Source organism: Talpa europaea (genome assembly GCF_964194135.1).
Source record: "Talpa europaea genome assembly, chromosome: 15".
Taxonomy (NCBI): domain Eukaryota; kingdom Metazoa; phylum Chordata; class Mammalia; order Eulipotyphla; family Talpidae; genus Talpa; species Talpa europaea.
This window is the reverse complement of record NC_140083.1, coordinates 72,630,145-72,656,161: the sequence shown is the minus strand read 5'-3', so window position 1 is coordinate 72,656,161 and position 26,017 is coordinate 72,630,145. Positions and strand designations below refer to the sequence as shown.

At 46.6% G+C, this 26,017-nt stretch overlaps 1 protein-coding gene across 1 annotated transcript in view; it reads left to right on the top strand.

The window, feature by feature from the left end:
• The window catches only part of PRMT8 (protein arginine methyltransferase 8), a gene marked incomplete at both ends in the record, with an annotated part of 86,033 nt that overhangs the window by 38,306 nt on the left and 21,710 nt on the right, over nucleotides 1-26,017 (top strand). Inside the window, 2 exons of the mRNA XM_084254789.1 lie at nucleotides 11,975-12,130; nucleotides 14,781-14,844. Coding sequence (XP_084110915.1) covers nucleotides 11,975-12,130; nucleotides 14,781-14,844 — 220 coding nt within the window. The remainder of the gene's footprint in view (nucleotides 1-11,974; nucleotides 12,131-14,780; nucleotides 14,845-26,017) is intronic.

Here is a 26,017-nt window from a genome sequence, read left to right as displayed (position 1 = left end):
GTTCATTTACTTATTCCTCAGGCCAACTCTATGAGGTTGGTATTATTGCTTGTCCTCATTTTGCAGATGAGGAAGTGAGATGTTAAGAACCAGGTCCCTCCTCGTACATCCTTGCTGGTTCCTTTGTATGCAAAATCCCAGCTAATAACTGGCAGATTTAGAAACTGAACCTTGACATTTCAGGTCCGGGAAAGGGGGGCGGCAGGGGGGGGGTGCTTTGTCCCCAACTACTAAGACATGTAGGTTTTAAAACAGGTCTTTCTTTCTGGAAACTCTTTGCTTCTGCAGGTTTCTTTGCAATTCCATATGGAGAAGGGGTTTCCCATTATTTCTAGACTTGGGGACCCATTTACACCAGGGACACTTGAGGTTTAGCCCCTGAGAATTTCTCTCCAGATAGAATGGTTGGACCTGGGGACTGCAAGGAGGATAGGGCCCTGCATTCAGTTCTGGGGGTCCTGGCCCTGCAGGACCCTGGCAGCCAAGCCTGATACTCTGGTAGATCAAAAGCCCTCTCAGGTCTGATGAGACTGCTGGCTAGTGCCCCTGTTCCCTATTGAGGTGGAAGTTAGACTGGAGCCTGGAGCCCTGTCCTGGGTTTGGAAGAGGCTCTGGGAGTCAGGAAGTACTCCTTCAAGTGCTCTCCCTCTTCAAGACCTTGCCTTTAATGAAAGCATCTCCCCGTGGCAAATTCTGACAGGCCTGTGGTTATGGGCACCTATTTCAAGACAGATTTCTGGTAGGAGAGAGAAGTTCTAGGGGTCCTAAAATGCCTCCCCTTGGGCCTGAAATCCACCTGTTAGAAAGTCACCAACAGCAAGGAATCTTATGCTCCCCACCCTCCATCTTCAGGCTCCCCTGACCTTAGAGGAGTCTGATAGATTCTCGGACGCTGCTAAGTCCTTGCTGGGCTAGGACTTGGTTCGCCAGCCTTTAACCCAAAGATTTACTGACATGCCTGCTAGTATCCGCACACAGGGAGTGTCTGGCCAGCACCAGAACCAGGCATCCAGGAGGCTGTGACTTCCACTGCAAGATGACACCCAGTGTCACCAAATAAATACTGTCAGAGTCCCTCAATTTGGTGTGTTAGTAGAAAAATTAAACTTGCACATGAGCATAGTGTAGCCTGAGCTATACATGTGGAGCCAAGGATCTGTGGGTCATAGATAACATTTCTTTGCTTTGTAGGCTGTTCTACAATAGTTTTTAGCAACCTTTTGCATCAGGAAGTGCTTCTGGACATCTAACTTAAATTTCTCCTGCTGCTGCTGCTGCTGCTGCTGGGGCATCTCTTGCTGCTGGCTTCTGGGAAATGCACAGGTCCTGTAAAGGAGATCCACCCGGTTAAGCTACCTTCACCTCTGAGGCTTCCCTCTAGTTGTATTTGGCCTCCCAGATTATCTGGTACAAGAGGCAGCCAGGGCACGTGGAGGAACTCTCAACATTGTTCCTTGCAGGGAGAGGGCATGCTCACTTCTCGTTATCAAGCACAGGGGATCTCCCTTTTATGCCAGACGGCTTATGACAATGCCTTTGCCTCCTCAGTCTGGGCAAGACCCATACTTGCCATCCGAGCCAAGCTGGCCATTTGGCAGTCTCCTTCTATCATTAACAAGATGCTCATGTGGGCAGCAGTGTGGCCAGCTTCTGATTAATAGTGATCAATGAGTGTTTAGGAAACATGGTGTGGACGGATTGGGTTTGATTCATCTGTAAATACAGACCACAGGGGAGGGCACTGTGGGGGGCCTGGGGAAGCACATCAGGAGGTGATTCTGGACAATTCTGTTCCTTCACCCTGTGACTGTGTCCAGAAACCATCGGTACTCAGCCTCCAGAGGACATGGGCTGGGGAAGAGGATAGTGACCTTGTACCCATCACAGAGCTTCTCTGAGAAGAGTGGTATCTTGGACAGCAGCTGAAGTGACAGCTGTGAGCTCATGGAGACCTCTATTCAGAGGGGAGGGGCCAGCCCCACAAGCACCCTGATCCCAGCTCTGAATTTGCAGCATCTTGATAACCCACTGGCCCTGGGTGCAGTGCCTCGGTCACCAGAAGAATTCCTGGGCACCAATCCCTGCCAGCTCTCCTCTTTTGACAATCTTGCTGCAGATCCTTTTGAGAGTCTTCAGGTCTTCATTTCCCAGCAATTTGTCAATGTGCTACCACATGTTTACAGGCCGGGCAGCTGAGAGACAAAGTTCTCTGCTGCTCTGGCCAGGAACCGTTTTCAATAGTGACATGATCCTGTTTGAAGAGTCTGGAGACTTCATGCTCTTCTCCTAGCGATGATTGAAGTAAATTGGAGGAAGGGTAGAGTGCCTTTTCTTTTGGCAGGCCAAGTAGAGGGAGTCTTGTTAAGTCAGAACTCTTGTGCCAGAACTTGAACGTTTAGACACAAGACTCCTGCAGTCTGGAGCCTTAAGGAATGAAAGAAAGAGCAAAAGATGAAACAGGAGGAAATGAATGGATGGGAGGGGGGATTCTGTAGAGCTCCCCTTTAGCAACAATAGGTACTGGCCCAATTTAATTGCATCAGAAAGGAACTTAGGACTTTTAGCTATGGCTATGATGGAGAGGTTTTTGAAAACTTTGCTGTTATTTGCCTCCATACCTGGCTCACCCTCAACTATTTCCTCATGTGGATGAAAGGGTCATGGTTGTCACAAAGAGTCAGAGCTAACACTTTGGTAACACTTACTGTATTTATTCAATCATCACAGCAACCTTACCAAATAGGAGCTATTACTGCTTATTTTCCAGATGAGGACATTGAGACATAGAAAGCTAAATGATGTTCTGGGTCAGAGAAATCAAAAGGCACCAGAGCTAAGATGTGAAAAAGACTTCAGCATGGGTGTATTCAATCCTTCAATCCCAATGCTCTGCCGTATTCCTCTTTATAGCACAGTGGCAACGCACCATGCCCGGAGCCTGGGCATGGGGATATCGTCTTGCTCTCTGACAGTTTTGAGGCCTTGCCATTTTGAAGACTAGCAGTCTTATAGCATTCAGCCCCAGAGATATTCTGGAAAGAGAAATACTTTCAAAGTATTTAGAGTCAGAAGGGAATGGAATCTACCCAAACTCTCACCTTATTCAACTTCTAATATGATTAAACGTAGGAACCCCTGAGGCAGCACAGGAAGTATTGATTGAGTTGAAAAGCGAAAACAAGATCTTTCAGCCCTTTAAGGTTGAATTCCAAGGCCTTGATAAAGGGATTAAAGTCACAGCCCAATCTGAAACCTGAACAACTCCAGATTGGCTCCAATGACCAGCCCTTCACTCTAGCCTGAGCAAGAAAATGCCATCTCCTTTGGGAAAACCAACAATAACAACAAAAAACTAACTTGGTCTACTATTGTTCCTTAGACACCACCCCCTATGGCATGAAATAAAAATGATAAGACAAGTGAAGAAATAGGAGCATTTGCCCCATACTCAAGAGAAAAATCAGTGAATAGAAACAGATCCATAGATAGCTCAGAGGTCAGACTTATAAAAGACTCTAACAAATATGATTTTTTTGAATTATTTAAATTTTATTTTTCTATTCCCCATACAATTACAACCCCCTTATTTTGACCCCAAGCCCTCCTTTCCCTGCCCCCCAACCCCCACAGAGTGTCTCTGGTTCATAGTTGTTTGTTGATTTTGATATTTTCTTTCTTATAGTTATTCTTTTTCCTGGTCCCTTATTTAAGTTTTCTAGATTCCTGCTATGAGTGAGACCATCCGGTATTTCTCTTTTTCTTTCTGGCTTATTTTGCTGAGCATGATCCCTTCCAGCTCCATCCATGTTGCTGCAAACTGCATGCATTTACCTTTTTTGAATGCTGAGTAATAATCCATGGTGTATATGTACCACATCTTCTTGATCCAGTCATCTATTTTTGGGCATTTGGGTTGTTTCCATTGCTTAGCTATTGTAAATAGTGCTGCTATAAACATAGGGGTGCAGGTGCTCTTTGGAATTGATGTTTCTGTGTCCTTTGGGTAAATCCCTAGGAGTGGAATTGCTGGATCATATGGAAGCTCTATGTTTAGTAGGTCCAGAAATCTCCACACAGCTCTCCATAGTGGTTGGACCAGTTTGCACTCCCACCAGCAGTGCAGGAGAGTTCCTTTTACTCCACAACCTCGCCAACATTTGTTGTTGCTAGTTTTTTTAATATGTGCCATTCTCACTGGTGTAAGATGGTATCTCATTGTAGTTTTGATAACAAATATGATTTTTTTAAATATCAAAAGAAGATAGATATTTTAGGTGAAATCCTATTACTGAAAAATACAGAATCGAAACCAAATATTCATGGGATGGGGTTAATACTAGCTAGGATATATAGAAGAAAAGAGCTATGTGTGTAGCACAGTTGAATAGAAATCATCCAAACTGGAGCACGAAGAGAAAAAAAATTGCCAAGAAGTGAACAGAGCCTCAACAACTTGTGGGACAGAATCAAGTGGTAAAGCATGTGAGTGATCACATTTCAGAGGAGAATGAAAGGAGTGGGACGGGAAAATATTTGATGAAATATAGGTGGATAAATTTCAAAAACGGATAAAAACACCCTTCTGTTTTGAGTTGCTCAAGCAATGAAGCCATATCAGAAACAGTGACTGCAACTGGGATCATCGCCTGATTATGTTTATGACAATACATGCTCACTCCCAAGATTCACGTCTGTCTCTGCATGAGCCAAACAGGCAGCTTGAATGGAGGTGTGGGTCTCATGGAACTAGTCTCCTAGAATAATGGGACTCATGGAATGCATGTCAGTCAGTCATTGTCCAATAACCTTTGAAATAGTGTTTATTTTCTTTTCTCCAACGCAACCACCCTGGCAAATGGCTGCAGATCCTCTTGGGGGAAGATTAGAAGAAAGATTAACAGTATACATATTTGGCAATGTAATAGGGCTTTCCTTCATTCAAGGAGTTCTTGGTCCGTGTACTGGCTCCACTCTGGGAATTGATTGAGGGACCCACATTCTGTTTTGGTGATTCATGCCAGAATCACCAGACCTATGACTTTCCTGCTTATACAGATAAGTAAGGATGTAGTATGCTTCCCATCTATTTCTTTTCTAGTGACACTGATGAACTAATCCATTAACTACCATCACGGGTTCTTGTAAGGTAGACTATTCTGAATTCTACTTTGGCTCCTATGACTTTTATGCTAGCCACACCTACTTCATCTTTGGTGATAAGTGCTGCAGTTTGACCTCTGCTGCCCCAGAATCCCAGTTTGATATTATTCCCATTGTTTTTCGGGATCTTGGTTGAATCTCAATATTTCCCATTGTAATTTCTGACCTATAGAGAAGAACAACTACAGGAGCTCTTTGGGGACGCCAGACCCTCACCCCCAAGTTTAGCTCTCACATCTGTAGTGAAAGGGATCTCCTCTGGCCTTGGTGAATAGGTGTCATGTGATAAATGTACTTAAACATACCATTCTCCCTAAGTCTTTGCATACCTTCCTCTTCAGCATGCCAAAGAAATTCTGGCATTTCATCCTCATTCAGTATAGGTTCACTTTAGGACCATGCTTCAGTCATCCAACCAAGCCAATAGGTAGAGATATTTCAAGTCCCTGGAGTTAAAATAACAAATCCAGAATCTCTGCTTAGTGAGCCTCTATCAATAAACTTGACTTAATCCTTCTATTCCTTCTGCATTGATCCCAGGCCCTAATCATATACTTCCATACCTATTCCCCAGGTTTTAATCTGTATAAAATAGAAATTTCATGGTGTGCATCATACCTTTTCATGTGTCCACATAAGTCACACTTTGTACCTCATCCTTTAAGGCCTTTTATAACACAGAAGGTTGGTGGAAGTAGCTCCTGAGAAGAATCAACAGTTGTCTTGCAGGCAATACCTCAAAGGAGACACACCAATAAAATTCTTCAGGAAAAAGAACACTAAGTCCCAACTCTCTCCGCAACCCCTATCCCTGGGAGAAATAGAAGGTGCTTTTACTGGGGAAAAAGATTGTAGTTTAGGGGCTTGTGGTACCAGCTTCATCAGCATTTGCCCATGTGTTCTCATTCCAATTTTCAGGATCCTGTTTCTTCCTAATTGATGCCTCAAACTTAACATAAAGACCCTGCAAAGATGGGAGTTAATTTGTTTTGTAATTCAGGCACTTGCAGGATTAGACTTTGGATTTGGTTTCAGAAATCTTGGCACTGCATCTACAGTAAATAGGTGCTTTTTTTTTTTTCTTTAGAGAATCTTTCAGGTGATGAATATGGACCTTGAGCTGGGAATTTAAATCTCTGAGCTCATCATTTTCTTTCTCCAAGTTCTCAAGTATATTTTGGAGCAGCCAACCATTCAATCTATCTCCTTATACTTTGGAATTTCAACTAAAATATTCTAAGGTAGCAAATGCTTGGTCATCAGTGTCTTCTCTGCCAGGTACTTTGTTACTGGCACCTAATGCTGATATTTTGATTAAGTCCTTTGCCATTTCATGCTGTTGACCCCCAGTGCCTTCTTTTACCAATGGCAATGTTGTCACTAGTGACTTTAATAAGATTAGAGATTCAATTTCAGAAAATTCAGAACCAATTCAAAGAACACATTCTTAGATCATGTTTTCTTTAGGAGATAGTCTTATTAACAAATTCTGTATCAGCCATGGTTTAACCAAGGAAGTAGATCCAGTATAAAGCAATTCCAATTTGTGTGTGTGTGTGTGTGTGTGTATGTGTGTGAGAGAGAGATTGAGAGATTGAGAGAGAGAGAGAGAGAGAGAGAGAGAATGTGAATTTATGACTGGCATGCAGGAAATTTTGCTTTGTAATTATGTAAAGCTGTATCTCCGTGTCTTATGCTAGAGTTTGAAGCCCACAGAGCAGGTCCTCAGCATAGAAACATGAATGTAAAATAAGGGAAAAATCCAGAAGTAGCTAGAATCCATAGGCATAAGCTTGAAACCTTTTAGGACAGACTGAAATGCATGTCCATTCTATTGTTCATTCTATGTCCATTCTATATTTTAAGCTATCTAGATGGAGGTGTTTCTCCATGGAGCTAAATACACACACCTGTGCTAGGAGCCAGAGAAACCGAAAGAAAAGGTAGAGCAATTATAGGCTTAGTTGCTGCTTCGTTCCAGTAAGGAGAATCAACATGCCAGCAATGCACTACAAAATGTTTCTTGGTTCCTTGGTACCTTCCAGATTTTGCAAGCGTCTTCCTTGTGACTCAACTTCACTGGAAACATAAAAAGAGAATTCTTGGAACTGTAGTTCAGACTGGCCAAGGTGACATGCTACAAAGCCAAAACACATGTGTGCACAGAGCTTCAAAAACATTGAAGCAAGCTCTGCAGTATTATAGAGAGAGAGAAAAAAAAAAAAAAACCAACATATCCCCAGCCATAGGTAAATATTTTTAACACTTTTCTGTTGGTAGTTAATGGAACAAATATACAAAAATATCAATAAGAATGTAAAAAATTTGAACAACACAGTCAAACAACTTGAACTAGTTAGCATTTATAAAACATTGCATGCCCAAATCGCAAAATACACACCCTTTTAAAGGAAAACATACATTGAAACATTCACTGAGGCCATATGCTGGGTCATGAACAAATCACAATAAATTTCAAAAGATTGAAACAAGCACTATGTTTCCTTTTGGGTAACAGAATTAATTAGAAACCAAAGCCAATAAATTATCTAGAAAATCTTCAAGTGTTTAGAGATTAAACAGCACTGAGAACAGGGTCAGAGAAAAAATTGTAAGAGAAAGTAGAAAATATCCCAAACTGGATATTAGTGAAAATCCAGTGCTATAGACTGAGTATTTATGTTCCCTCCCACCCAAATTAACATGTTTAATTCCTAACCCCTATTGTGATGGTGTTGGAGGGGGTGGGATCTCCGGAAGGTAATGCAGTCTTGAGGGTAGAGCTCTTAAAAAGAGACATCCTTGGCATTTTTAGTTTGCAAACGCTTATATTAGATAAAAAGAAAGGTATAAAATCAGTGATCAAAGTTTCCACCCTATGAAGTTAGGGAAAGAACAAATAAACCAAGTAAGTTGAAAGAAGGAATAATAAAAATGAAAGCATAAAACAATGAGGTCAAAATCAAGCATTAGAGATAATCAACAAAGCTAAAAGTTGGTGTTTGAAAACACTAATTGAATTGATAACACCTCGTTAAACTGAATCGGAAAAAAAAATTAGAGAAAACACAAGTTATATTGTGACAAATTAAGGCAAGGACATTATTACAGAACATATATTCAACAAGAAATTAGAAAATATGATGGCAGTGGTATGCCCATAAACTTGATATTTTAGCTGAAATGGATAAATCCTTGGAAAAAATTTTTGTTAGAACTGATGCAAGTACACAGAGGAATCCAAAATAAACCTGTATTAAATAAATTGAATTCACAATTTAAAATATCTTCCCACAAAAATGACACCAGGTCCAGATAGTTTTACTAGTGAACTGTGTTAAACATTTAAGGAAGAAAAATACCAATTTCCCACAATTTTTTTTTTCAGAAAATATATGAGACGATAACACATTTTACGATCAATATCCCCTATAAATATAGATTAAAAAATCTTCAACAGGGCCTCCCCGGTGGCGCAGCGGTTGAGCGCTGGGTTGTGAAGCTGCCCGCGGCCTCTGAGGCGCCGGTTCGATCCCCAGCTGCTCCCCGGCCACCAGAGGAGGGTCCCACATGGCGCGCAGACCTCTCCTGCCGCCCGCTGCTCCCCTCAGCAGTGTACTTCGGTCCTTCTGCCTGCTCTGCTCCCCACTCTGGCTCTGGTGAATTCTCTCACCCTCCCGCGCTTCTGACTGTACCCAGTGCTTGTATAAACAAAAAACAAACAAACAAATAAATAAATAAAACATGCCTCTATAAAAAAAAAAAAAATCTTCAACAAAATATTAGTAAATAAAACCTAGCAATATTTAGAAAGGACAATAAATCATGACAAAATGTTGGATCAACAATTGAAACCAAGTTAGGGATTTCAACCCATAAATAGAATAAAGGAGAAAAGTCACATATCATTTCATTTATGATGAAAACTCTCAGAAATTAGAAATGAGAACTTCTTCATCCAATCTGATAAGAGACATTATGGGAAACCTACAGATGAAATTATACTCAGTAGTGACATCCATATGTCATTGGAACACAGGAAGGATGTCTATCATCTCCAATTCTATTCAACATTTTACTGCATGGCAGTCCTTGCCAGTGCAATAAAGCAAGTGAAAAGAACAAATAGTAAAAGATATACAGATAGGAAAAAAGAAGTAAGGTTGCCTTCATTCACAAGTGAAAGATTTTTCACATAGAAAGAAAAGGAATCTACCAGAAACTATAAAAAAATCCTATTAGAATTAATGGAAACAAGAGTACAAAATACAAATTCAATAAATATAGCTCAACCTTATATGCAGCAACATATACAGTAACATAAAGTAAGATAGTTAAGAATAAATGTTTTGAACAAAGTGTCAGACCTCTATGCTGAAAATAAATCATTGCAGAGAGAAATTAAAGGAAAGCTGTATCATGCTTTTTTGTTTTGAGGCTCAGTATTGCTAAAATGTCAATTCTTCCTCAAAATGATCTCTCGATTCAGTGTAACTTCAATCAATTCTGGGATGCTATTCTGCATGAATTAATAAGCTTATTCTAGAATGGATATGGAAATCCGAAATCTAGGAACATAAAAATAAGCTTGTAAAACAAGAATTAAGTTGGAGGAATCACTCTACTTTATGTCCAAGTTAATGTAAAGCTACAGTAATCAAGTCATTGTTGGTTTTGCATATCGTTAGATCAAGGCGGTCACCCTTATACAATCAATAGATTTTTGATCAAAGTAGAAATATCATTCAATTGGGGAAATGATAGTCTGTTCAGCAAATAATGCTTGATCCACCTATTTGTAAAAAAAAAATTACTTCCTACCCCTAAATTGTACCATATGCAAAAAATCAATTTGACATGAATCATAGGCCTAAAAATAAAAGCCATAACTATAAAACTTCTGGAAGAAAACAAGAGACTATATTTGTAATGTTAGGGTGCAAAAAGATTAGGTAGGACACAATTCTAATCATAAAGAAAAAGAAAACAGTCTATATCAAAATAAAAAGGCAGTATTTCAAAAGCCAATATTAAGAAAATAAAAAGGTGGGGCCTCCCCGGTGGCGTAGCGGTAGAGCGCTGGGTTGCGAAGCTGCCCGCAGCCTCTGTAGCGCCTGTTCGATCCCCGGCTGCTCCCCGGCCACCGGAGGAGGGTCCCACATGGCGCGCAGACCTCTCCTGCCGCCCGCTGCTCCCCTCAGCAGTGTCCTTCGGTCCTTCTGCCTGCTCTGCTCCCCGCTCTGGCTCTGGTGAATTCTCTCATCCTCCCACGCTTCTGATTGTATCCATAAAATAAAACTTTAAAAAAAAAAAAAAAAGAAAAGAAAAAGGCAAATCACAGATTGGAAGAAGATACTCAGAATCAGAATATGCATATGCATATTTGCATATTTGACAAAGGATGTGTTTCCGGATTTTATAAAATATTTCAGATTCAATAAGGAAAAGGCAAATATTCAAGAACACAAATGGAATGACTGAAATGAGAAAGAATGATAGTACTGAGTTGCTGTCATGTGAAGCCATTGAACATTGCTGGTGGGATCATGAAATAATTATATGACTATTTTTAGAAAACTGTTTGGTAATTTCAAATGAAATTAAACACCTACCCTAAAACTAGCAAACCAAATTACTCACCCAGGTGAAATGAAAACCTATATCCTCAAAAATACTTCTACAAGAATGTCTGCCACAGTTTTATTTATTTATAACAATTCAAATATCCGTCAACAAGTGAATGGATTGTGGTATGTTCATACAATATGAACAACAACGTAAGAAAATAAAATAATAAAATATTTAAAAAAGAATAGCCTTTATGCTAGAAAACCTGTAAAATAACACACACACACACACACAAAAAAAAAAAAGAAAAGAAAATACAATGCAATATGATTCAACAAGAACAGGAATAAAGGAACAAACCTTGTATACATGCAATAAAATGAATGAATCTCAAAGACCTTCTGTTGAGGAAAGAAACCAGACGTCAAAGTGTGCATACAGTGTGATGCAATTTGTCAGACATTTTAAAACAGGCAGAAGGAAGCTTTGGTGATGGAAGAGGAGGTGAGACCTACTTGCCAATGGGCAGGAAAGACTTACTGAGGTAATGGAAATATTCTGCATCTTGCCCATGGTAGTGGTTACATAGATGTACATTTGCCAAAAGTCTTACATTGCTTGGTATTGAGTGCAAGTCATTTTCTTAAAATCATACCAAAAAGAAATTCCATTACTATTGGTGATGAGTTAGTCATAAGTGTTGGTGGATACTTTGACTAGATGAAGATCCCTGCCTCATCACCATACATAGATGAACCAAGTTCTCCCTGGGCTGGAGACAGTTATAACAACTGATCTAATTTTTCCTTACCCACAAAACAGTTAAATAATATTGAATAAAGGTGGTTAATGTTTTCTGTTCTTTAAAAACAAGCAAGCAGCAACAAAACACATACAAAAACCCCTTCTTTAATAACCTATTCAACTATAATTCTCTCTTTATGACAGAAAGTCCTGCTTTAGGTCTAACTTAAATCTCTCATGTTGTACCGAGCCTTCCTTTTTTTTTAATTATCCTTTTTTTTTTTTTTTTGTAAATTGGGACTTTTCCAGGTCTGCACATGAGTTCTTCCTCATGTCCTTGGGCAGAGTTTTAAGGCAGGAGAATGTGACTGTGCCGGTACACCTCCTAATGACATCATTGAGATCCTGGAAGGTTTTGCGGGAACACCGTGGGGCCTGTGACCTGGTGCAGTCCCATGCACCCTGCATACCTCGACATTGCCTCTCTTTTCCTTCTGTACAGGAAATGCTGAAGGACGAGGTGCGGACCCTCACTTACCGGAACTCCATGTACCACAACAAGCACGTGTTCAAGGACAAAGTGGTGCTGGATGTTGGGAGTGGCACCGGCATCCTTTCCATGTTTGCTGCCAAAGCAGGGGCCAAGAAGGTGTTTGGGGTGAGCATGTACTCCCTCCTTCGCGCTGACCTCCACACGCCACCCCTGCCCGCAGAGCCTGGGGGAGGAGTAGAGAAAATCAGGTGTGATTCTTAGAAGGTGGGGCAAGGTCCTGTGGCTCCCTGCCCCTGGGCTTGCTCCTGGCTCCTCGCCCTGGCAACCACTGATGGACATTTGTGAATGATTTTGGATTTTTTTAGGAACCATCCCTGTGCAATTACCTCAGAGGGCTCATATCTGCTGTCATCTTGGGGGGGGGGGGGTCACACATGTGAGTTCTGCTCTGACTCCCTGCTCTTCCACTCACCAGAGGTGACCACGAACTGTTCACTCACTGCACCTCAGTTTCCCCATCTACAAAATGGGAGTGATAACTACTTTGGTGACTGTGAGGAGTAGATGAGCTTCACACACACGTAAACTACTTAGAACGGCGCCTGGTATGTGTCAAGTGCTCAGAGTTTACTAGAATAGTTGGGACGGGCCCAAGTTAATAACAAGAGCCTCTTCCTTTATTTGCTAAAGGACCAGTTGGTAGGTGTAGATTTTGCTGCTCTGGCTGCTGCAACCTCTCCTGGTGAAAGCTGACCCTGGGGACACCCCCCAGCCTTCCTCCAGCCCCCAAGAGTCTCTGTATACAGCCTGATGGGGTGGCGGTGTGGGAGTGTCTGGAGCTGGGGAGAAACTGAAAGAGAAGCACTCTGAGCCATGGCTGACATTTGAAAATACAGTGGCAATATGACTGGAAAATGAGAATTATTTTGATCAAAATTAAAGGGAAATGATAATCAAACCCTAGCACATGCACAAGACAGGCCATTGACAGAGGGAGCAGGCCAGGGGAGCTGAGCAGCTTTCAGGGGGGTCTCAGCGCATTCAGCTGGGCGCCCAGGTTGGCTAGAGCCTGCAGATGCCCTTGGCTGCCCACAGGGGCCGGGGATAGCATCCTCCTTCAGGGAAGGGACAGACTCTACTTTAAATGAACTCACTGTGTCTGGTGATGCCCGTGGTCCCTGCCTTCTCTCCCCATGCTGTCTGCGAGGCCCCTTCAGCTCTGGGAGGGGGCACAGGGAGTGAGGGCTGAGCAGGGAGAGGCAGGGCAGTCTGTCACCACCTTGCAAGACAGGGGTGGGGGTGGGAGGGCTCCAGCCAAGGAGCTGCCAGGAGGCTCCTGCCCCTGCCCTCCAGCTGTGGGACAGGCACATCTCAATGGGCTCTTACGTCACAGCCTCACCACCTTTCTCTGCGCTGCTCTCCGGATGGCTTATTTCAGTTTCTCTACCCGCTGTTCTGCTCCCGTGGGGAAGATGCGGTGGCAGGAGAGAGAGGGGAAATTGGGTGAGAAATTTTAAAAGGATGAAAGAAAACAAAGTAGAAAGTACAAAAGAAAAGAAGAGGGAAAATGAAGAGAGTAAAAAGGAAAAACCCAGAAAAGCAGAAGATGGAAGGAGAAAGTGTGAGGATGCTGAGACAGTCCCCCGCGTCTGTGTGGCCCTGGGGTGTCTGCTCTGGGTGTTCAGCGAGCACCGGCTCCTTGAATCCTCACACCGTCCTATGAAAGAGGGACGTGGCTTTCCTCAAATAGGCTCCCTTGGGAGGGGGCAGAGGCTTCCATGAATCGGGCTGCCTGACTCCAGATCCCTTGCTCTTCATGGCTAAACTGCCTCTTGTAGATGGGGTGGTGATGTGGCACGGAGGGGAGGGAAAGAAACTGAGGAGAACATGGCCCCAGGGTGATGGGATGGAAACCCCCAGGACCTGGTATCCCGGGAAAGGACTGGCCCTCCTGAAATCTGGGTCCTGGCCCCTTCCCCACCCGTGGGCCTGCTCCCTCTCCCCAAGGCAGGACAACAGCACATTCATGTCCCTGTGCCAACAGCCTCTCCAGGCCAGGGCACGGTCTGAGGTGCGGTGCCAGGACCTTAGCACAGGCCAGCTACTGTGAAGGGGGCCAGTTAAGAGGTGAGAATATTCTTTGGCTGCAGCCCGCGGGGCCCTGGGCCTCCGCCCCCGAGAATGGACTTGATCTCCACTTAGTCCCACAAGACCCGGCTCTCAGCTGATGGTCAACTCATTTCTCAATAACCTTTGCTGATGATATTTTGGGAGACTGGGGAGGCAAGATGGAATCAGTTCTTTCACAGGTGGAGACAGACAGCAGAAGGGGTGAGCGTTAACTTGAGTGTGTGTGTGTTTGTGTGTGTGCCCGGGGAGCTTCCCATCCACGTGAGGCCTGGCATTTCCAGCAGGTCCCCATCCTAGAATATGTCCAGCTTCACCAGGGAGTCCTTGGGTTTGGGAAGAGGATAATGGGAATAAAGCCTCACAGCATCTTCTCCTGGGAGGACAGAATCATGGCACCTCACCCCACCCCCCTCTGGCCAGGAGAGTGAGGCCTGCACGCTTCTCCTGAATCTCCCAACTCAGAGACCAGGCCTCCACGCCACACAGCAGCTGGGTTTCGGCCTCCCAGCAGAGGCAGCCTGTAGTGGGAGAGCACCTGACCTGCCAGCCAGCGGGGCTGGGCTTTTACTTCCAATTGGCCACAGACTAGCTGTGACGAGCAGGAGCGCGTGGACCTCAGCATCTTTATCTTGTTTCTGCCGAACGTGCTGTGATGTTTGATGCCTTGCTCCTTACTCCTTTCTAGATTGAATGCTCCAGTATTTCTGACTACTCAGAGAAGATCATTAAGGCCAACCACTTGGACAACAGTAAGACAGCTCCACTTGTTTACCCAAGGATGGAGGGGGTGAGGGACTAGCCCTTTCTCATTGGGGTGGCATAGACTGGCACCAGAGGGGAGAGTACAGGGTGCGTAGCCTTGGGGAGGTGGACCCCAGCTGGGGCTGTGAGCAGAACTGTGCCCATGGGGTTCTGAGGCTCCCAGTCCCTTTCGTGTCTGCCAAGGGCATATTTACCCCAGCTCAGTTTCCAGGGTGGCTAAATTCTGAGTGACATGCCCTCTGTTTGGCCCCAGCTGGCAGTCATCCCTTGGGTTCTGCAAAATGGCTGCTATTCCTCCTCTTCTTTTCTCTCCACTGCCCGCCCTGCCGCTCCCCACAACTTACCCAGTGGCAGGCTCCAGACTCTGCCTTTGGAGAAAGGTGGTCTTCCAGTGGCCCTGAGCCCCTGCTGCTGCTGGGCATGTGTGGCAATGAGGTCACTCTGGGGAGGAGGACCTTCTTCCAAGAGGAGTTTGATTATAAGTCCCACCCCTTCACCCTGCATTGAAAAGTTCCCTGGGCCCTCCCTCTGGGATTCATCTTGAACATAAGCACACCCACGCGTGCCCCTGATCAGAAGGGATCCTTGTACCTTTTATCACCATTTATCAGCAAGGTTTTGTCCTCCAGCCCTGTCTGAACTAGGCCAGATCGCGGAGGGTTTGTAAACCAGGAAAACAAGGTTGGAATTTGTAAAAAGGATGACAGAGCTCTTTAGGAGGATTTTAAGCAAGGGAAGTGTATTCTCTGTGGAGAATGGATTGGAATAGGTTGTAGGCACGAGTGTAGGCAGAGACACATGAAGAGGCTATTTCAAATTTTGTAACTGTGTGGTGATGAATGTCACGAGGCTTACGACGGCGATCATTCCACACTGTGTACAATATCCGATCGCTATACTGTACGCCAGAAACTAAGGTAATGCCAGATGTCCATCATCGCTCAAAAAAAGACCCATCACCACACAGTTACAAATGACCTGCCTATTTTTCTAACTGTCCTTTTCTACAACTTATTTTCCCGTAGTTTTATAGGTACGGTCTACACTGTAAAAATATTAACCCTTTAAAATATAAGCTGCGAGTATTTTCCACTGTATGTTATCTTTTCATTATTTTTGCATGTGGTTTCCCAGAAGGTTTTATTTTTTAATAACCTTTTATTTTGGAGTTAAGAAAAGAAAGAGGAGGCTTTTTCAGTGCCCCGGGGAGTGGTGTAGTGAACGTGGGGAGAAGCGGCTGCTATAGGCTGTACATGAACAAGCCGAGGACCTGCATTTGGGAATGAGAAGAAAGAGAAGCCGGGGATAACTTTTATTCATTTATTTATGTTGCCTTGAGTAGCTGGGTGGAATGTCTGAGACTGGAGGTAGCACACTCATGAGGCTAACGGGAGGGAGGGAGAAATAAAGTTCTCTTTTGCACACAGTGGGTTTGAGGTGGACACCCTGGCAGGCAAGCAGAGTAACACTGGAGGTCTGAGTCCGGGCCCCAGGGGGAGGCAGAACACGAGATGGGCGTCTTCAACATAGAGATGTTGTTTAAAGCCACAGGATGAGGCACTTAGAGTTAAGTTGTATCCAGAAGAGAGACATGGACCAGGGCCTGGGCTCTAGAACATTCCAACATTTGAAGGTCAAGCAGAGAAGGGGCTTGCAAAGAAGCAAAGAGAACATGTTCTTTGAGGCTAATGGGCATGCAGGAAAGAGCAGCTCCATGGAGCCAAGGGGAGGGATGAGGCGGCTGTAGGAAAGATGAGAGGATGAAAGAGAACAGGGCTGTGTCCATTGGCTTTGGCCATAGGGAGCTGCTTGGGGTTCTCAACAGGCAGAGAGTCTCCATGTAGGGGCAGCTGTCGAAGCCCAGTTAGTCCATGAAGTGAGGGCTATGAAAAACTCTCCTTCCTGTAACAGAAAACAGAAAAATGAAACAGTCATTATTGGACACATGATATCAAGGAAGTGAGTCAGTTTTTTAATGATTTACCAGTCCAGAAATTGCAGATATGGGAAAAAGCAAATTCAGGAACAAGAAGCTTGAGGAGATGAAGGGGTGAGGTCCAGAGCCCAGGTGAGGGCTGGCCTTTTTCCTGTAAAGGCCATAGCAGAGGGGAAGGGGTTGGGGGTTCAGAAGAAGGTGGGCTGGTGACCAGGAGCCCCAGGTTTGCTGCTTCTGTGCTCTCCAGGAGGGATGAAGTTCTTACTTGCAGAGAGGGTAGGGGAGGGTGTAAGGGCTCTGAGGCCACGAAATGGTCTTTTAGGAGGAGGGACTGGAGGGCTGGGGTCCCTGGGAGGGCTCTGGGCGTGCAGGGAGTGCGTGGACAGAGACTGGGTGGGGGCTGGTTCTCTCTGTTGTGTGCCTTTTGTCTGCCCGTGCTTTCTGGGGTGAGTGGGCAGGAGACCCCCTGGGTAGGGATGGAGGAGCAGGAGGTGATGACAGCAGGAATCCAAACTGGGTAAGGCAGAATGAGAAAGAGGAGGTTTGAGGGTGTGATGGTGACCGGTGCTTGGAGGTGCCAGAGGCCTCTTTCCAGCCCAAGTGGCAGAAATGCTGCTCAGAGACCCCAGCCTCTGGCCTGGTTGAGCCTCTCTCGTTCCCTTGGGGAACCAGGGCTCTTCTGGGCAGGAGGGAGAGAGAGAGACACTCTCACTTGCCTATTGAAGATGGAGAAAGAAAACCAGAGAGCTCTTTTTCAACAAGGGTGGCCCGGCCCGGCCTCCTGTGTTTTCATCTGCACCCCTAGTGGAATCCCCACTAACAGTGGTAGGAACTCCACTGAGCTGTGGGGCCAGAACCTTCGGTCTCGGCTCTGGGCCTGTACTCTTTCCTGAAGTGTTTATGCCAATGTGGAAGCACGGTGAGAGCCAGCCAGTCCTGAAAGTGAAAATTAACACTGCTTAGGAGGGAGAGAGGGTGCAAGGAGATGTAGAAGCAATTTCCTCTCAGCCTCACTGCATCGCATCCCTGGGCCCTAAGGGACTCCCCGGGAACATTTAGATCACGTCCCTGGCTGGGACAGGCTTCCCAACCTCTGGATCCGCCTACCCCCTCCCCACCAGCCTCCCTGGCTCCCCTCCCCCCTCTGTAGAGCGAGTATGTGGGGGTGCGGCAGGAGGGGACCAACACCTGCGTGGGGAGGAGGGCTGTGTGGCTTTGCAAGAGCAGGGAAAACGGGCTCTCCCCGGCTCCCACCTCCAGCCCCCGCCTTTCCCCGTCCTGTTCAGATCGCAGTCATTTTTAAACCCCCCCTTTTCTCCCGTCTCTTCTTTCTTTTAAACTTCCAAATACCCCAGTTACCCAAGAGGTGGGAGTACAGCTGCTTTCCTTTTTCCTGGAGCCATTCGGGGCTGAGCCGTGGTCATGTTGCCTGGCATCCCTCATGCATGTTTCCCACGGACAAGAACATTCTCCACAGAGCACACGCACGCACGCCGGGGGAGGGGGAACGTGAAGGTGCTGTGATGGCCAAGCACGCAGCCACCTTCTGCCTGAGCTAAGGGTCCCAACAGTGTCCCGCGCGGCCGAAGGCTCAGTTCCCAGCCACAGGCTGCATTTCATGGTCTTGTCTCTCGTCTCCAAGCCAAACAGTCCCAACTCTCCCTACGCTCGAGGATTCCAGACCAGCGGTCCTGGGATGTCCCTCCGTTCGGGCTGCGTGATGCTTTCTTGAGACTGGATGCAGGTCTCGGGTCCTGGCTGCACCGCAGGCCTGATGGTGCTCGGGCCTGCGGTTTGTCCTGTCCCGTCACCGACCACAGCAACCCATTCGCTGGGCTGGGTCACGTCTGCCAGTCCCTCCATGGCAGTGTCTCTTTTCCCCTTCGTCACTGGGTAGAGGTGCTGGGAGGCGTACTTTGAAGCCGTGTGTTCACTTCATTTCTCAGCACGGATTTCCTGTTTCATTCCGTAGGTCATCCCTGCCAGTGTCGTACTTACTTTGATACTCAGACTGTCCCTGAGTGGGCCCTGGAGAATACTCATGCTGTCTCCGGGGTTCTTTGGGCAGGCTTCTGGCATTTTTTTGTGTCTGTTCTTATTTTCTGGTACAAGTGTTCTGGGCTTATCTTGCCTCTGTTCGAGGTGCAGTCATTTCTCCCAAGAGCCTTATTCCTTGGAGTGAACCACGGCATTGAGAAACTGGGATCTGGGCTTCAGGTGCTTGCTGATTCCAGGGTGCTGGTGCTCCAGGCTGTCAGCGGAAAGTGTGTGTGTGGTTGCATGTGTGTGTACATGCACATGACATACCCCTTATTTTTGTACCTCTTGTCGAGTGTGAGTTCTTGTGACACTTGCACTCCTGGCCCACCACCTTGGGGGGCACTCTAGTCTTTTCCTCTCTTTCTGAGTCACTCCTTTCTTGGACAGTGAGTATCCTGGCTCCCGTCATTCTTGATACTTGCACGTATTGGCTCAATCTCGTACATGTAAACAACCTCCTATTGCCGCCCCTCCTGCCCCTCATGGAAGCTTTGTGCTAAGCTGACTCTTTGTGCTGGGTGGGCAGACCCTAATTGCTCCCCAGGTCCCCCACTCCCTGCTTGGCCTCCAACTCACTGAGTTAGGCTGCTCCGGGTGTAGAGACCCCCTTTGTCCTTGGACCTTACCCCTCATGCCAGGGGCTACCCTTCAGCCTCATGTGCTGGGCTGCCCCCCACCTCTCACAGGGGCTTCCCAACCCCATGTTGGACTGTTGGCCTCCACCCCCACCCTCCCTGGACAGCAGGGCCATCTAGTCTGCTGGGCTTCATCTAATGACTTCAGGATGGAACATTCCCTGCATTGCATTTTTTTTTTTTTAAGATTTTATTTATTTATTTTACAAGCACTGGGTACAGTCAAAAGTGTGAGAGGGTGAGAGAATTCACCAGAGCCAGAGCAGGGAGCAGAACAGGCAGACTGAGGAAGTACACTGCTGAGGGGAGCAGCAGGCGTGGCAGGAGAGGTCTGCGCGCCATGTGGGACCCTCCTCCGGTGGCCAGGGAGCAGCCGGGGATCGAACCAGCGCTGCAGAGGCTGCGGGCAGCTTCGCAACCCAGCGCTCAACCGCTGCGCCACCGGGGAGGCCCCCCTGCGTTACATTTTGATGGCTCATGCTTAACTCTCTGCTAGAGAAGCAAAGGCCCAAGGACAAACCAGTGTCTCCAGCTGAACAGCCACCCGCATGCCTTGTGTCTATTCCGACTCCTTGCACACACCGGGGAGGAGGGGCTGCAGGCCCAGGGCCTTTGTAAGGCAAAATTGTCTTCATCTTTTCCTACCTCCTCCCTGAGGGGAGTGGTGGGGTAGCAACAGGTGGGTGGAGCCGAATAGGCCCCCAGTGCCCTGTCTGTCGCACCAGCTCGCCCAGCCTTGGCATGTGTACTAGAAAGAGGACAGCTTGACTGCACACGTGCTTCCATGGAGATGCCTTTGAATTGCAGCAACAGCCAATTGTGTGGGTCTCAGGAGTGTAGGTGTAGAGACATAAATAACAACCCAGGACATAAAATACCTGCCACCCAGAATCAATCAATCTTGCTCCCTCTCCACCTCCGTCTGGCTCCTTGGAATGGGTGATGCACGTGTACACACACCCCTCCACGAGGCCGCCACAGTGGACGTGACTTCACAGGGCTCCTCCCACACGCACGTGCACACAGAACCTTTCTGACGCCAGCACCGACACCCATCATATCTTCTCTTTTCCTGCCGCGGAAGTTAGTGGGCTGCGGATGTGCTTAAAAGGTCGGTTGGTTGGTGGAAGTCAACATAGGAGCTCAGGGATGGCCACAAATTTTATAGTTCCACAAGCAAAATAATCATGATCCATTTACTTCTCAGAAAACTACAGGCAAAAAAATGCACCCGTCTTTCTCTGCCCATACCCGTCCTAAAGCATCGACGTCATGCGAGGAACCTGAGCATAACCTGATGTTAGAGAAGGCAGTGGCCAGAGGGGCTTCTGCGATGCACCAGCCGGGAGGGCTTTGCAAATCACTTGACGTCTCTGAACGCTTGCTTGTCCCTGGAGAGACTAGTCCACGCATGGACCATGGGGATTAGTGCTAATGTAGCCAGAGCCCCTGCTACAGGGTGTTGCACTTAGTATGAGCTTAACCGAGGGTCCTTCCAGTCTGAATGTTCCTTCACGCTGTGCTCACTCTTGGCCACACACTCTAAGCCTTATAGAGACCATGCTGGAATTCTCTGCTCCTGCAGCTTTCCTCCGTGCTCCGCCATCCTCCAGCCCAGGGATGAGTCCCTGATGGGCCCCCCCCCCCATCAATCATCTGGGAGCTGTAGTTTATAAGAAAGCACTTCCTTCCCTGGAGGTGGATTCTGACTCCCTGCTGTCTGACCAATGTGCTCTTTCTTCCCAATGGGGCCAAGAGGAGTGAGGGGTCTCCCTCCTCCTGAGATAACCTCCCACTTCTCCTGGCCGCATCCCCAATTGTGTCCATTTTGGTTTGAGCCTTCTCCTCCGGTCATGCTTAGCATCTCTCACCCTAGGAGAGTCCTGCTAAGAAATAACACTCCAGGGGGCCTCCCCGGTGGCACAGCAGGTTGAGCGCAGTGCTATGAAGGTGTCTGCAGCCTCTGCAGTGCGTGTTCGATTCCCAGCCAGCCAGGGAGATTCCCACATGGCACGGCAGACCTCTCCTGTCTCACCCGCTGCTCCCCTCAGCAGTGCTTTTTGTCTGTCTGCCTGTTCTGCTTCCCCACTCTGTCTCTGGTAAATCCTCACACCCTCCCGCTCCTCTGGCCTGTACCCCAGCTATTGTATAAATAAAAATTAAAAATTTTTAATTAAAAAAAAAAAAGAAATAGCACTCCAGTTGACCATGGAGCCAGCTCAGCATGTCTCCAGTTTCCATTTGCAGCCCAGGGAGTGCCACGTCACACAGGGGCTGAACTGGAACAAGCATACTGTCGTCTAGCACAGTGGCTGCCACGTGGAATCCTAACCTGTATCTGCTCAGCAGATGTTTTGAATCCAAACTGAGGACCGTGCTCTTTTTCATATTGGACAGATTTGGTCCATCTTTACAAACTACTAAGACTCCCCAGAACATCACTCCCCAGGGTCACCATGCTTTGCTTGGTCCTACCTGCCTCCTGACAAGCTGGTCTGCATTCAACTCTTGTTCAGAGACTTTGTGCCAATAGGTAGATGTTGAGATCCCACACAGGAATCTGTCATCTTCGTGAGGGTGCCATGGAGGCGAGGACTTGTCCAATGTATTTTCTTGTGTCTCAGTTTCCTCATCTGTGAGGAGTGATCGTGGCACGCACCTCGTGTAAACCGTGGTGTGCTGGAGCAGGCTCCAGAAGGCCCATTGTTGAGTTTTCAGAACATTTGTGGACTGGATCAAGTCACCTTGGTGGTGTGAAGTTGGCTGCAGTGGCAGTATTTACACCACAGAAATCAGCAAACATTGTAAGTCACAGCTTCTTTTCCTGGAGAGCAGGTTTTTAGGTCTCTCCCAGCACACTGCTGTGTCAACACAACTGCATCAGGTGGGCAGTAAGAGGCAGTAAATGTTAACTGTTATTATTATTTCGTTTATTAACTTGACTAATAACCCCATCAAAAAAAGAAATGAGATGAATCAGATATAATTGTTTTTAATGAAGCTGTACCAGTGGCTCCTGTAATTGCCACTTCTGTTCTTAACTGCTCGTGAAGCAGCCCATCCATCATCTTGGCACAGGGTTTCATGCATTCGTTCCTTCCGGCGTAACCATGCCAACTGAACAGGCACCATCCTCGCTCTCGTCACTCATGGAGATGACTGACATGAACTAAAGTGAGCAAGTGGCATGGCCATCGAGTCACAAATGGCACTAGCTCTCAAGAGGCATGACGGGTTTGCTCCAATGGGGTGGTGGCCAGTGCCTTGAGATGTCCCTTCTGCACCTCCTGCTCCCACCTGCCTTGAATGACACCATAGCATGAGTAGCAATTGACATGGTGGAATGTTTACACCATAAACATTGACAGATGCCCCGAATCAGAATTCATTCTCAGGCCTTGTTCTTCCTCCTGGTTGATAATCAGGGAGCAGCATAGCACTGGAGAGGCAGTGTGTGAGAGCGACAGGGAGCGTGTTGACCTCAGGATTGCCCTACAGTTCCCCAAGGTGGTGACATCTTCTGCCCGTCCCACAGTAGGCTTCTGCTGTATCCGTGAGTGAGAATGATACATGGGCCGATATTCGGAATCCCTGAGGCTAGAGGAAGCTTTGATTTTTACCACAACCTTCGTTATCCTTCTGACCTAGCCAACACGATCATCTGTCCGTGGCCAATATGCTGGTATCTGGCCACGCTGCACCGTTGAAAAGGCTGAAGTGGTGGGCGATCATTTGGGGGTGGAGATGAGACTTAGTATGGCTGAGACCTGAGCATTATCCAGCCAGTGTCAGGAGGAGGAGACAAGCCAAGCAGGCTGTCTGGCCCCAAACTAAGAAGATTTCAAGCTCCAATTAAGGAGCATGAGCATTCTACCCCTGAGGGAGCTGGGCAAGCTAGGGCATGATGCCAGATGGATTAGGGGACAGGGTTTGGGCCCTATGTTCTTATGTGAATAGGGGATTTGGGAAGACAGGGGATACCATTTTGAGGTATGTACTGTCTGTCCCAAGGGTATACAGCATGCAGGGCTCACCCTTGTCTCTCCAGTTAGGGGGTCTATTTGCTGCAGGATATGTTGCTAATTCCACTAGACATTGAGGATAAAGTTGCTGATATCTCCTTCCTCCCATCACCACTGACTCAAGAGTGGGGCTGGGGCTGGCCTTGTAAGAGAGGTTTATTCATGCATCTGGGCTCTGGAGAAGAAATCCCCCCCACCACCACAAAATGCTTGCCTAACCTCTAGCTAAGGTGGGGCTGACGTTAAAGAGGTTGATGGGTTATGCACCTTTGCACCCCATCCCCGAACCTGGCAACTCCCGGTGATTATACTTCTCCTCACCCTACCACCCAACCTGACCAGCCTTCAGGAGAAGGAAGGGCTATTCCTGGCCTGCTCTACTTCCTTTTCTCCTGTCACCCCAAGCATTTGCTTGGCACCTGCCACAATGCCCTAAGGTAGATAAGCTGATGTCTCACCCACCTGCAGATGAAAAGTGAGTCTCAGGGGGTTGGTGACTTGCACAAGGTTATACAGCAGCCTTAGGTTTGGCTTCACCTCTGGACTTCTCTGGATACCTGTTCTCTCATTAGGCAAATGCAACAGTAAAAGCAACCCCACAGGCTCCTACAGGGAGTCTCGAGGTCATGTACTTGACATTACTCTGCAGGCTGCTATTCAAATGCTAGTAACTTTTCACCATCATCATTAGGCCTAGTTTGGAAATCTTGTCTCTTAATCCAAAACCCCCTTTCAAAATTGCTTCTTCATCCACCCATTCATTCTGTGATGATTTTTGAATGATTGTGGAATCAAGTGCTCTGCCTGATCTTAGAAATAAGAGGCTGCAATAGACAATGAAGCGGAGGGGATCATAGGTTGGAGGTGAGTCAGACCCTCAGAAGGTGCACAGCAGCCAGTGTAGGTGTTGCCAGAATAAGTGTGTGGGCACTGTGGCAAGGGAGCAGGGACCCGTAGCTTTGCTGCAGCAGGGATGGCATCCTGGGGTTCATAGCATGCTCCCCATCTCACATTCGTGAACCTCATACCCACACTACTGAGGGACAGGACCTGCTGCAGGAAACAGTGAGGGTCTAACTTCAGATCCTTCAGGGGCAGCTAGCTCTAATGGACAAGCTGGAGGCTGCAGTGAGATTAGGCTGGACTGATGTGTGAGAAAAAAAAAGAACCTAAAAAATGACCAAGAGTGGCTAGATTTCTGTAACCATTTTAGCCAAAAAGGGGAAAAAATCCTACGAAGAATAACCACAACAAAAAATCTGGATTTCTAATTTGCACAGTTGAAGTTACAGGGGAAAACCCTCCCATTTAGAATGTATTGCTCCCTGATGTGCACTTAGTTATGATGAATCATTCCTGAATTTGCAAGCCAGGGTCCTGCCACAGAGAGTTGGACAAGCGTTCCATCATCTTCATGGAATAAGAGCACAGCTCCAGTGAGGGACCTCCATGCAACCTTGAGTTGACACAGTTCTAGTGATGTGGGGTCTGGATTGGGAGCGGGGATCTGCAGCCCTTAGCTATCCACAATTTGGGCATCAGTGGCTAAGATTCCCCTTCCCTTCACCCCATAGATACAGGCAGACAACGGGGAAGAACCTTCAAAAATGTGCAAAAAGAGAAGAAAGAAGGTCACTGAAACACTTTAAAAAGGTTTGCAAAAATAAAACAAGCCAGGCTTTGCACGCAAATGATCAGGCAGGTGGGCCGGGCATGTGTTTGTCAGTTCTTTTTCAGAATAAGAGATGAATTAGGCCCTTGGCTTGCATTTTCAACAAATCTTTCTTTGTCTTCTTGTGAATTCTCTTGGTATATTCTGGGTCTGGCCCTTGGTATATTCTTGTCCTGGGGTGCAGAGCCCCCAGAGAAGCAGAGCTTCTACCCACCTTCCCATCCCTTCCAAGCCTTCTGGAGAAGAAGTCTCCTCCTCTTTCTTCTTAGGGGTAACAGGAGGGCCACACAAGCCCAGGCCTCATCCAGAGAGATCAGGGCCAATGCGTATCTGCATAGTGTCTGACTCCTAGAGAAAGCTGGTCTGCTTAAGCCTGGATTCATTACCTGACACTGGAGAGCAAATCGTCATGAGGGACTGCAGTAGACACTCCCTCGCCTACATCATCCACTGTGAACACAGGAGATAAAGCCAGTGACCTGTGTGTCCTTTGCTATCCAGCAGTCTCCGGTCTGAGTTAATTTCCATGAAACTCAGAAAGATGTGGGTTTTTTTGACCTTAGTTCTGTTTGTTTTTTTTTTCCCTTCCTCCTGAGTACAGGTTATTGTTTGATTTTTCTAGCAAAACTCAGTCGTAGTGTGAATTTTCAGAGGATGGTGCAGTGTCAGTTTTACAACTTGAATCTGTGTAACCTTTGGGAGGAAAATTTCCCAGGGAAACAGCCAACCAATATATCACCTGTTAATTTAACAACTGTGTGTAAGCTAGCTTCTTTACAGCAAGATTGCAAAAAGAAACTTCAAATCTACGTGTAGGTCTATGTCAAATGATCAAAAACACAGCTAGGAAGTTCC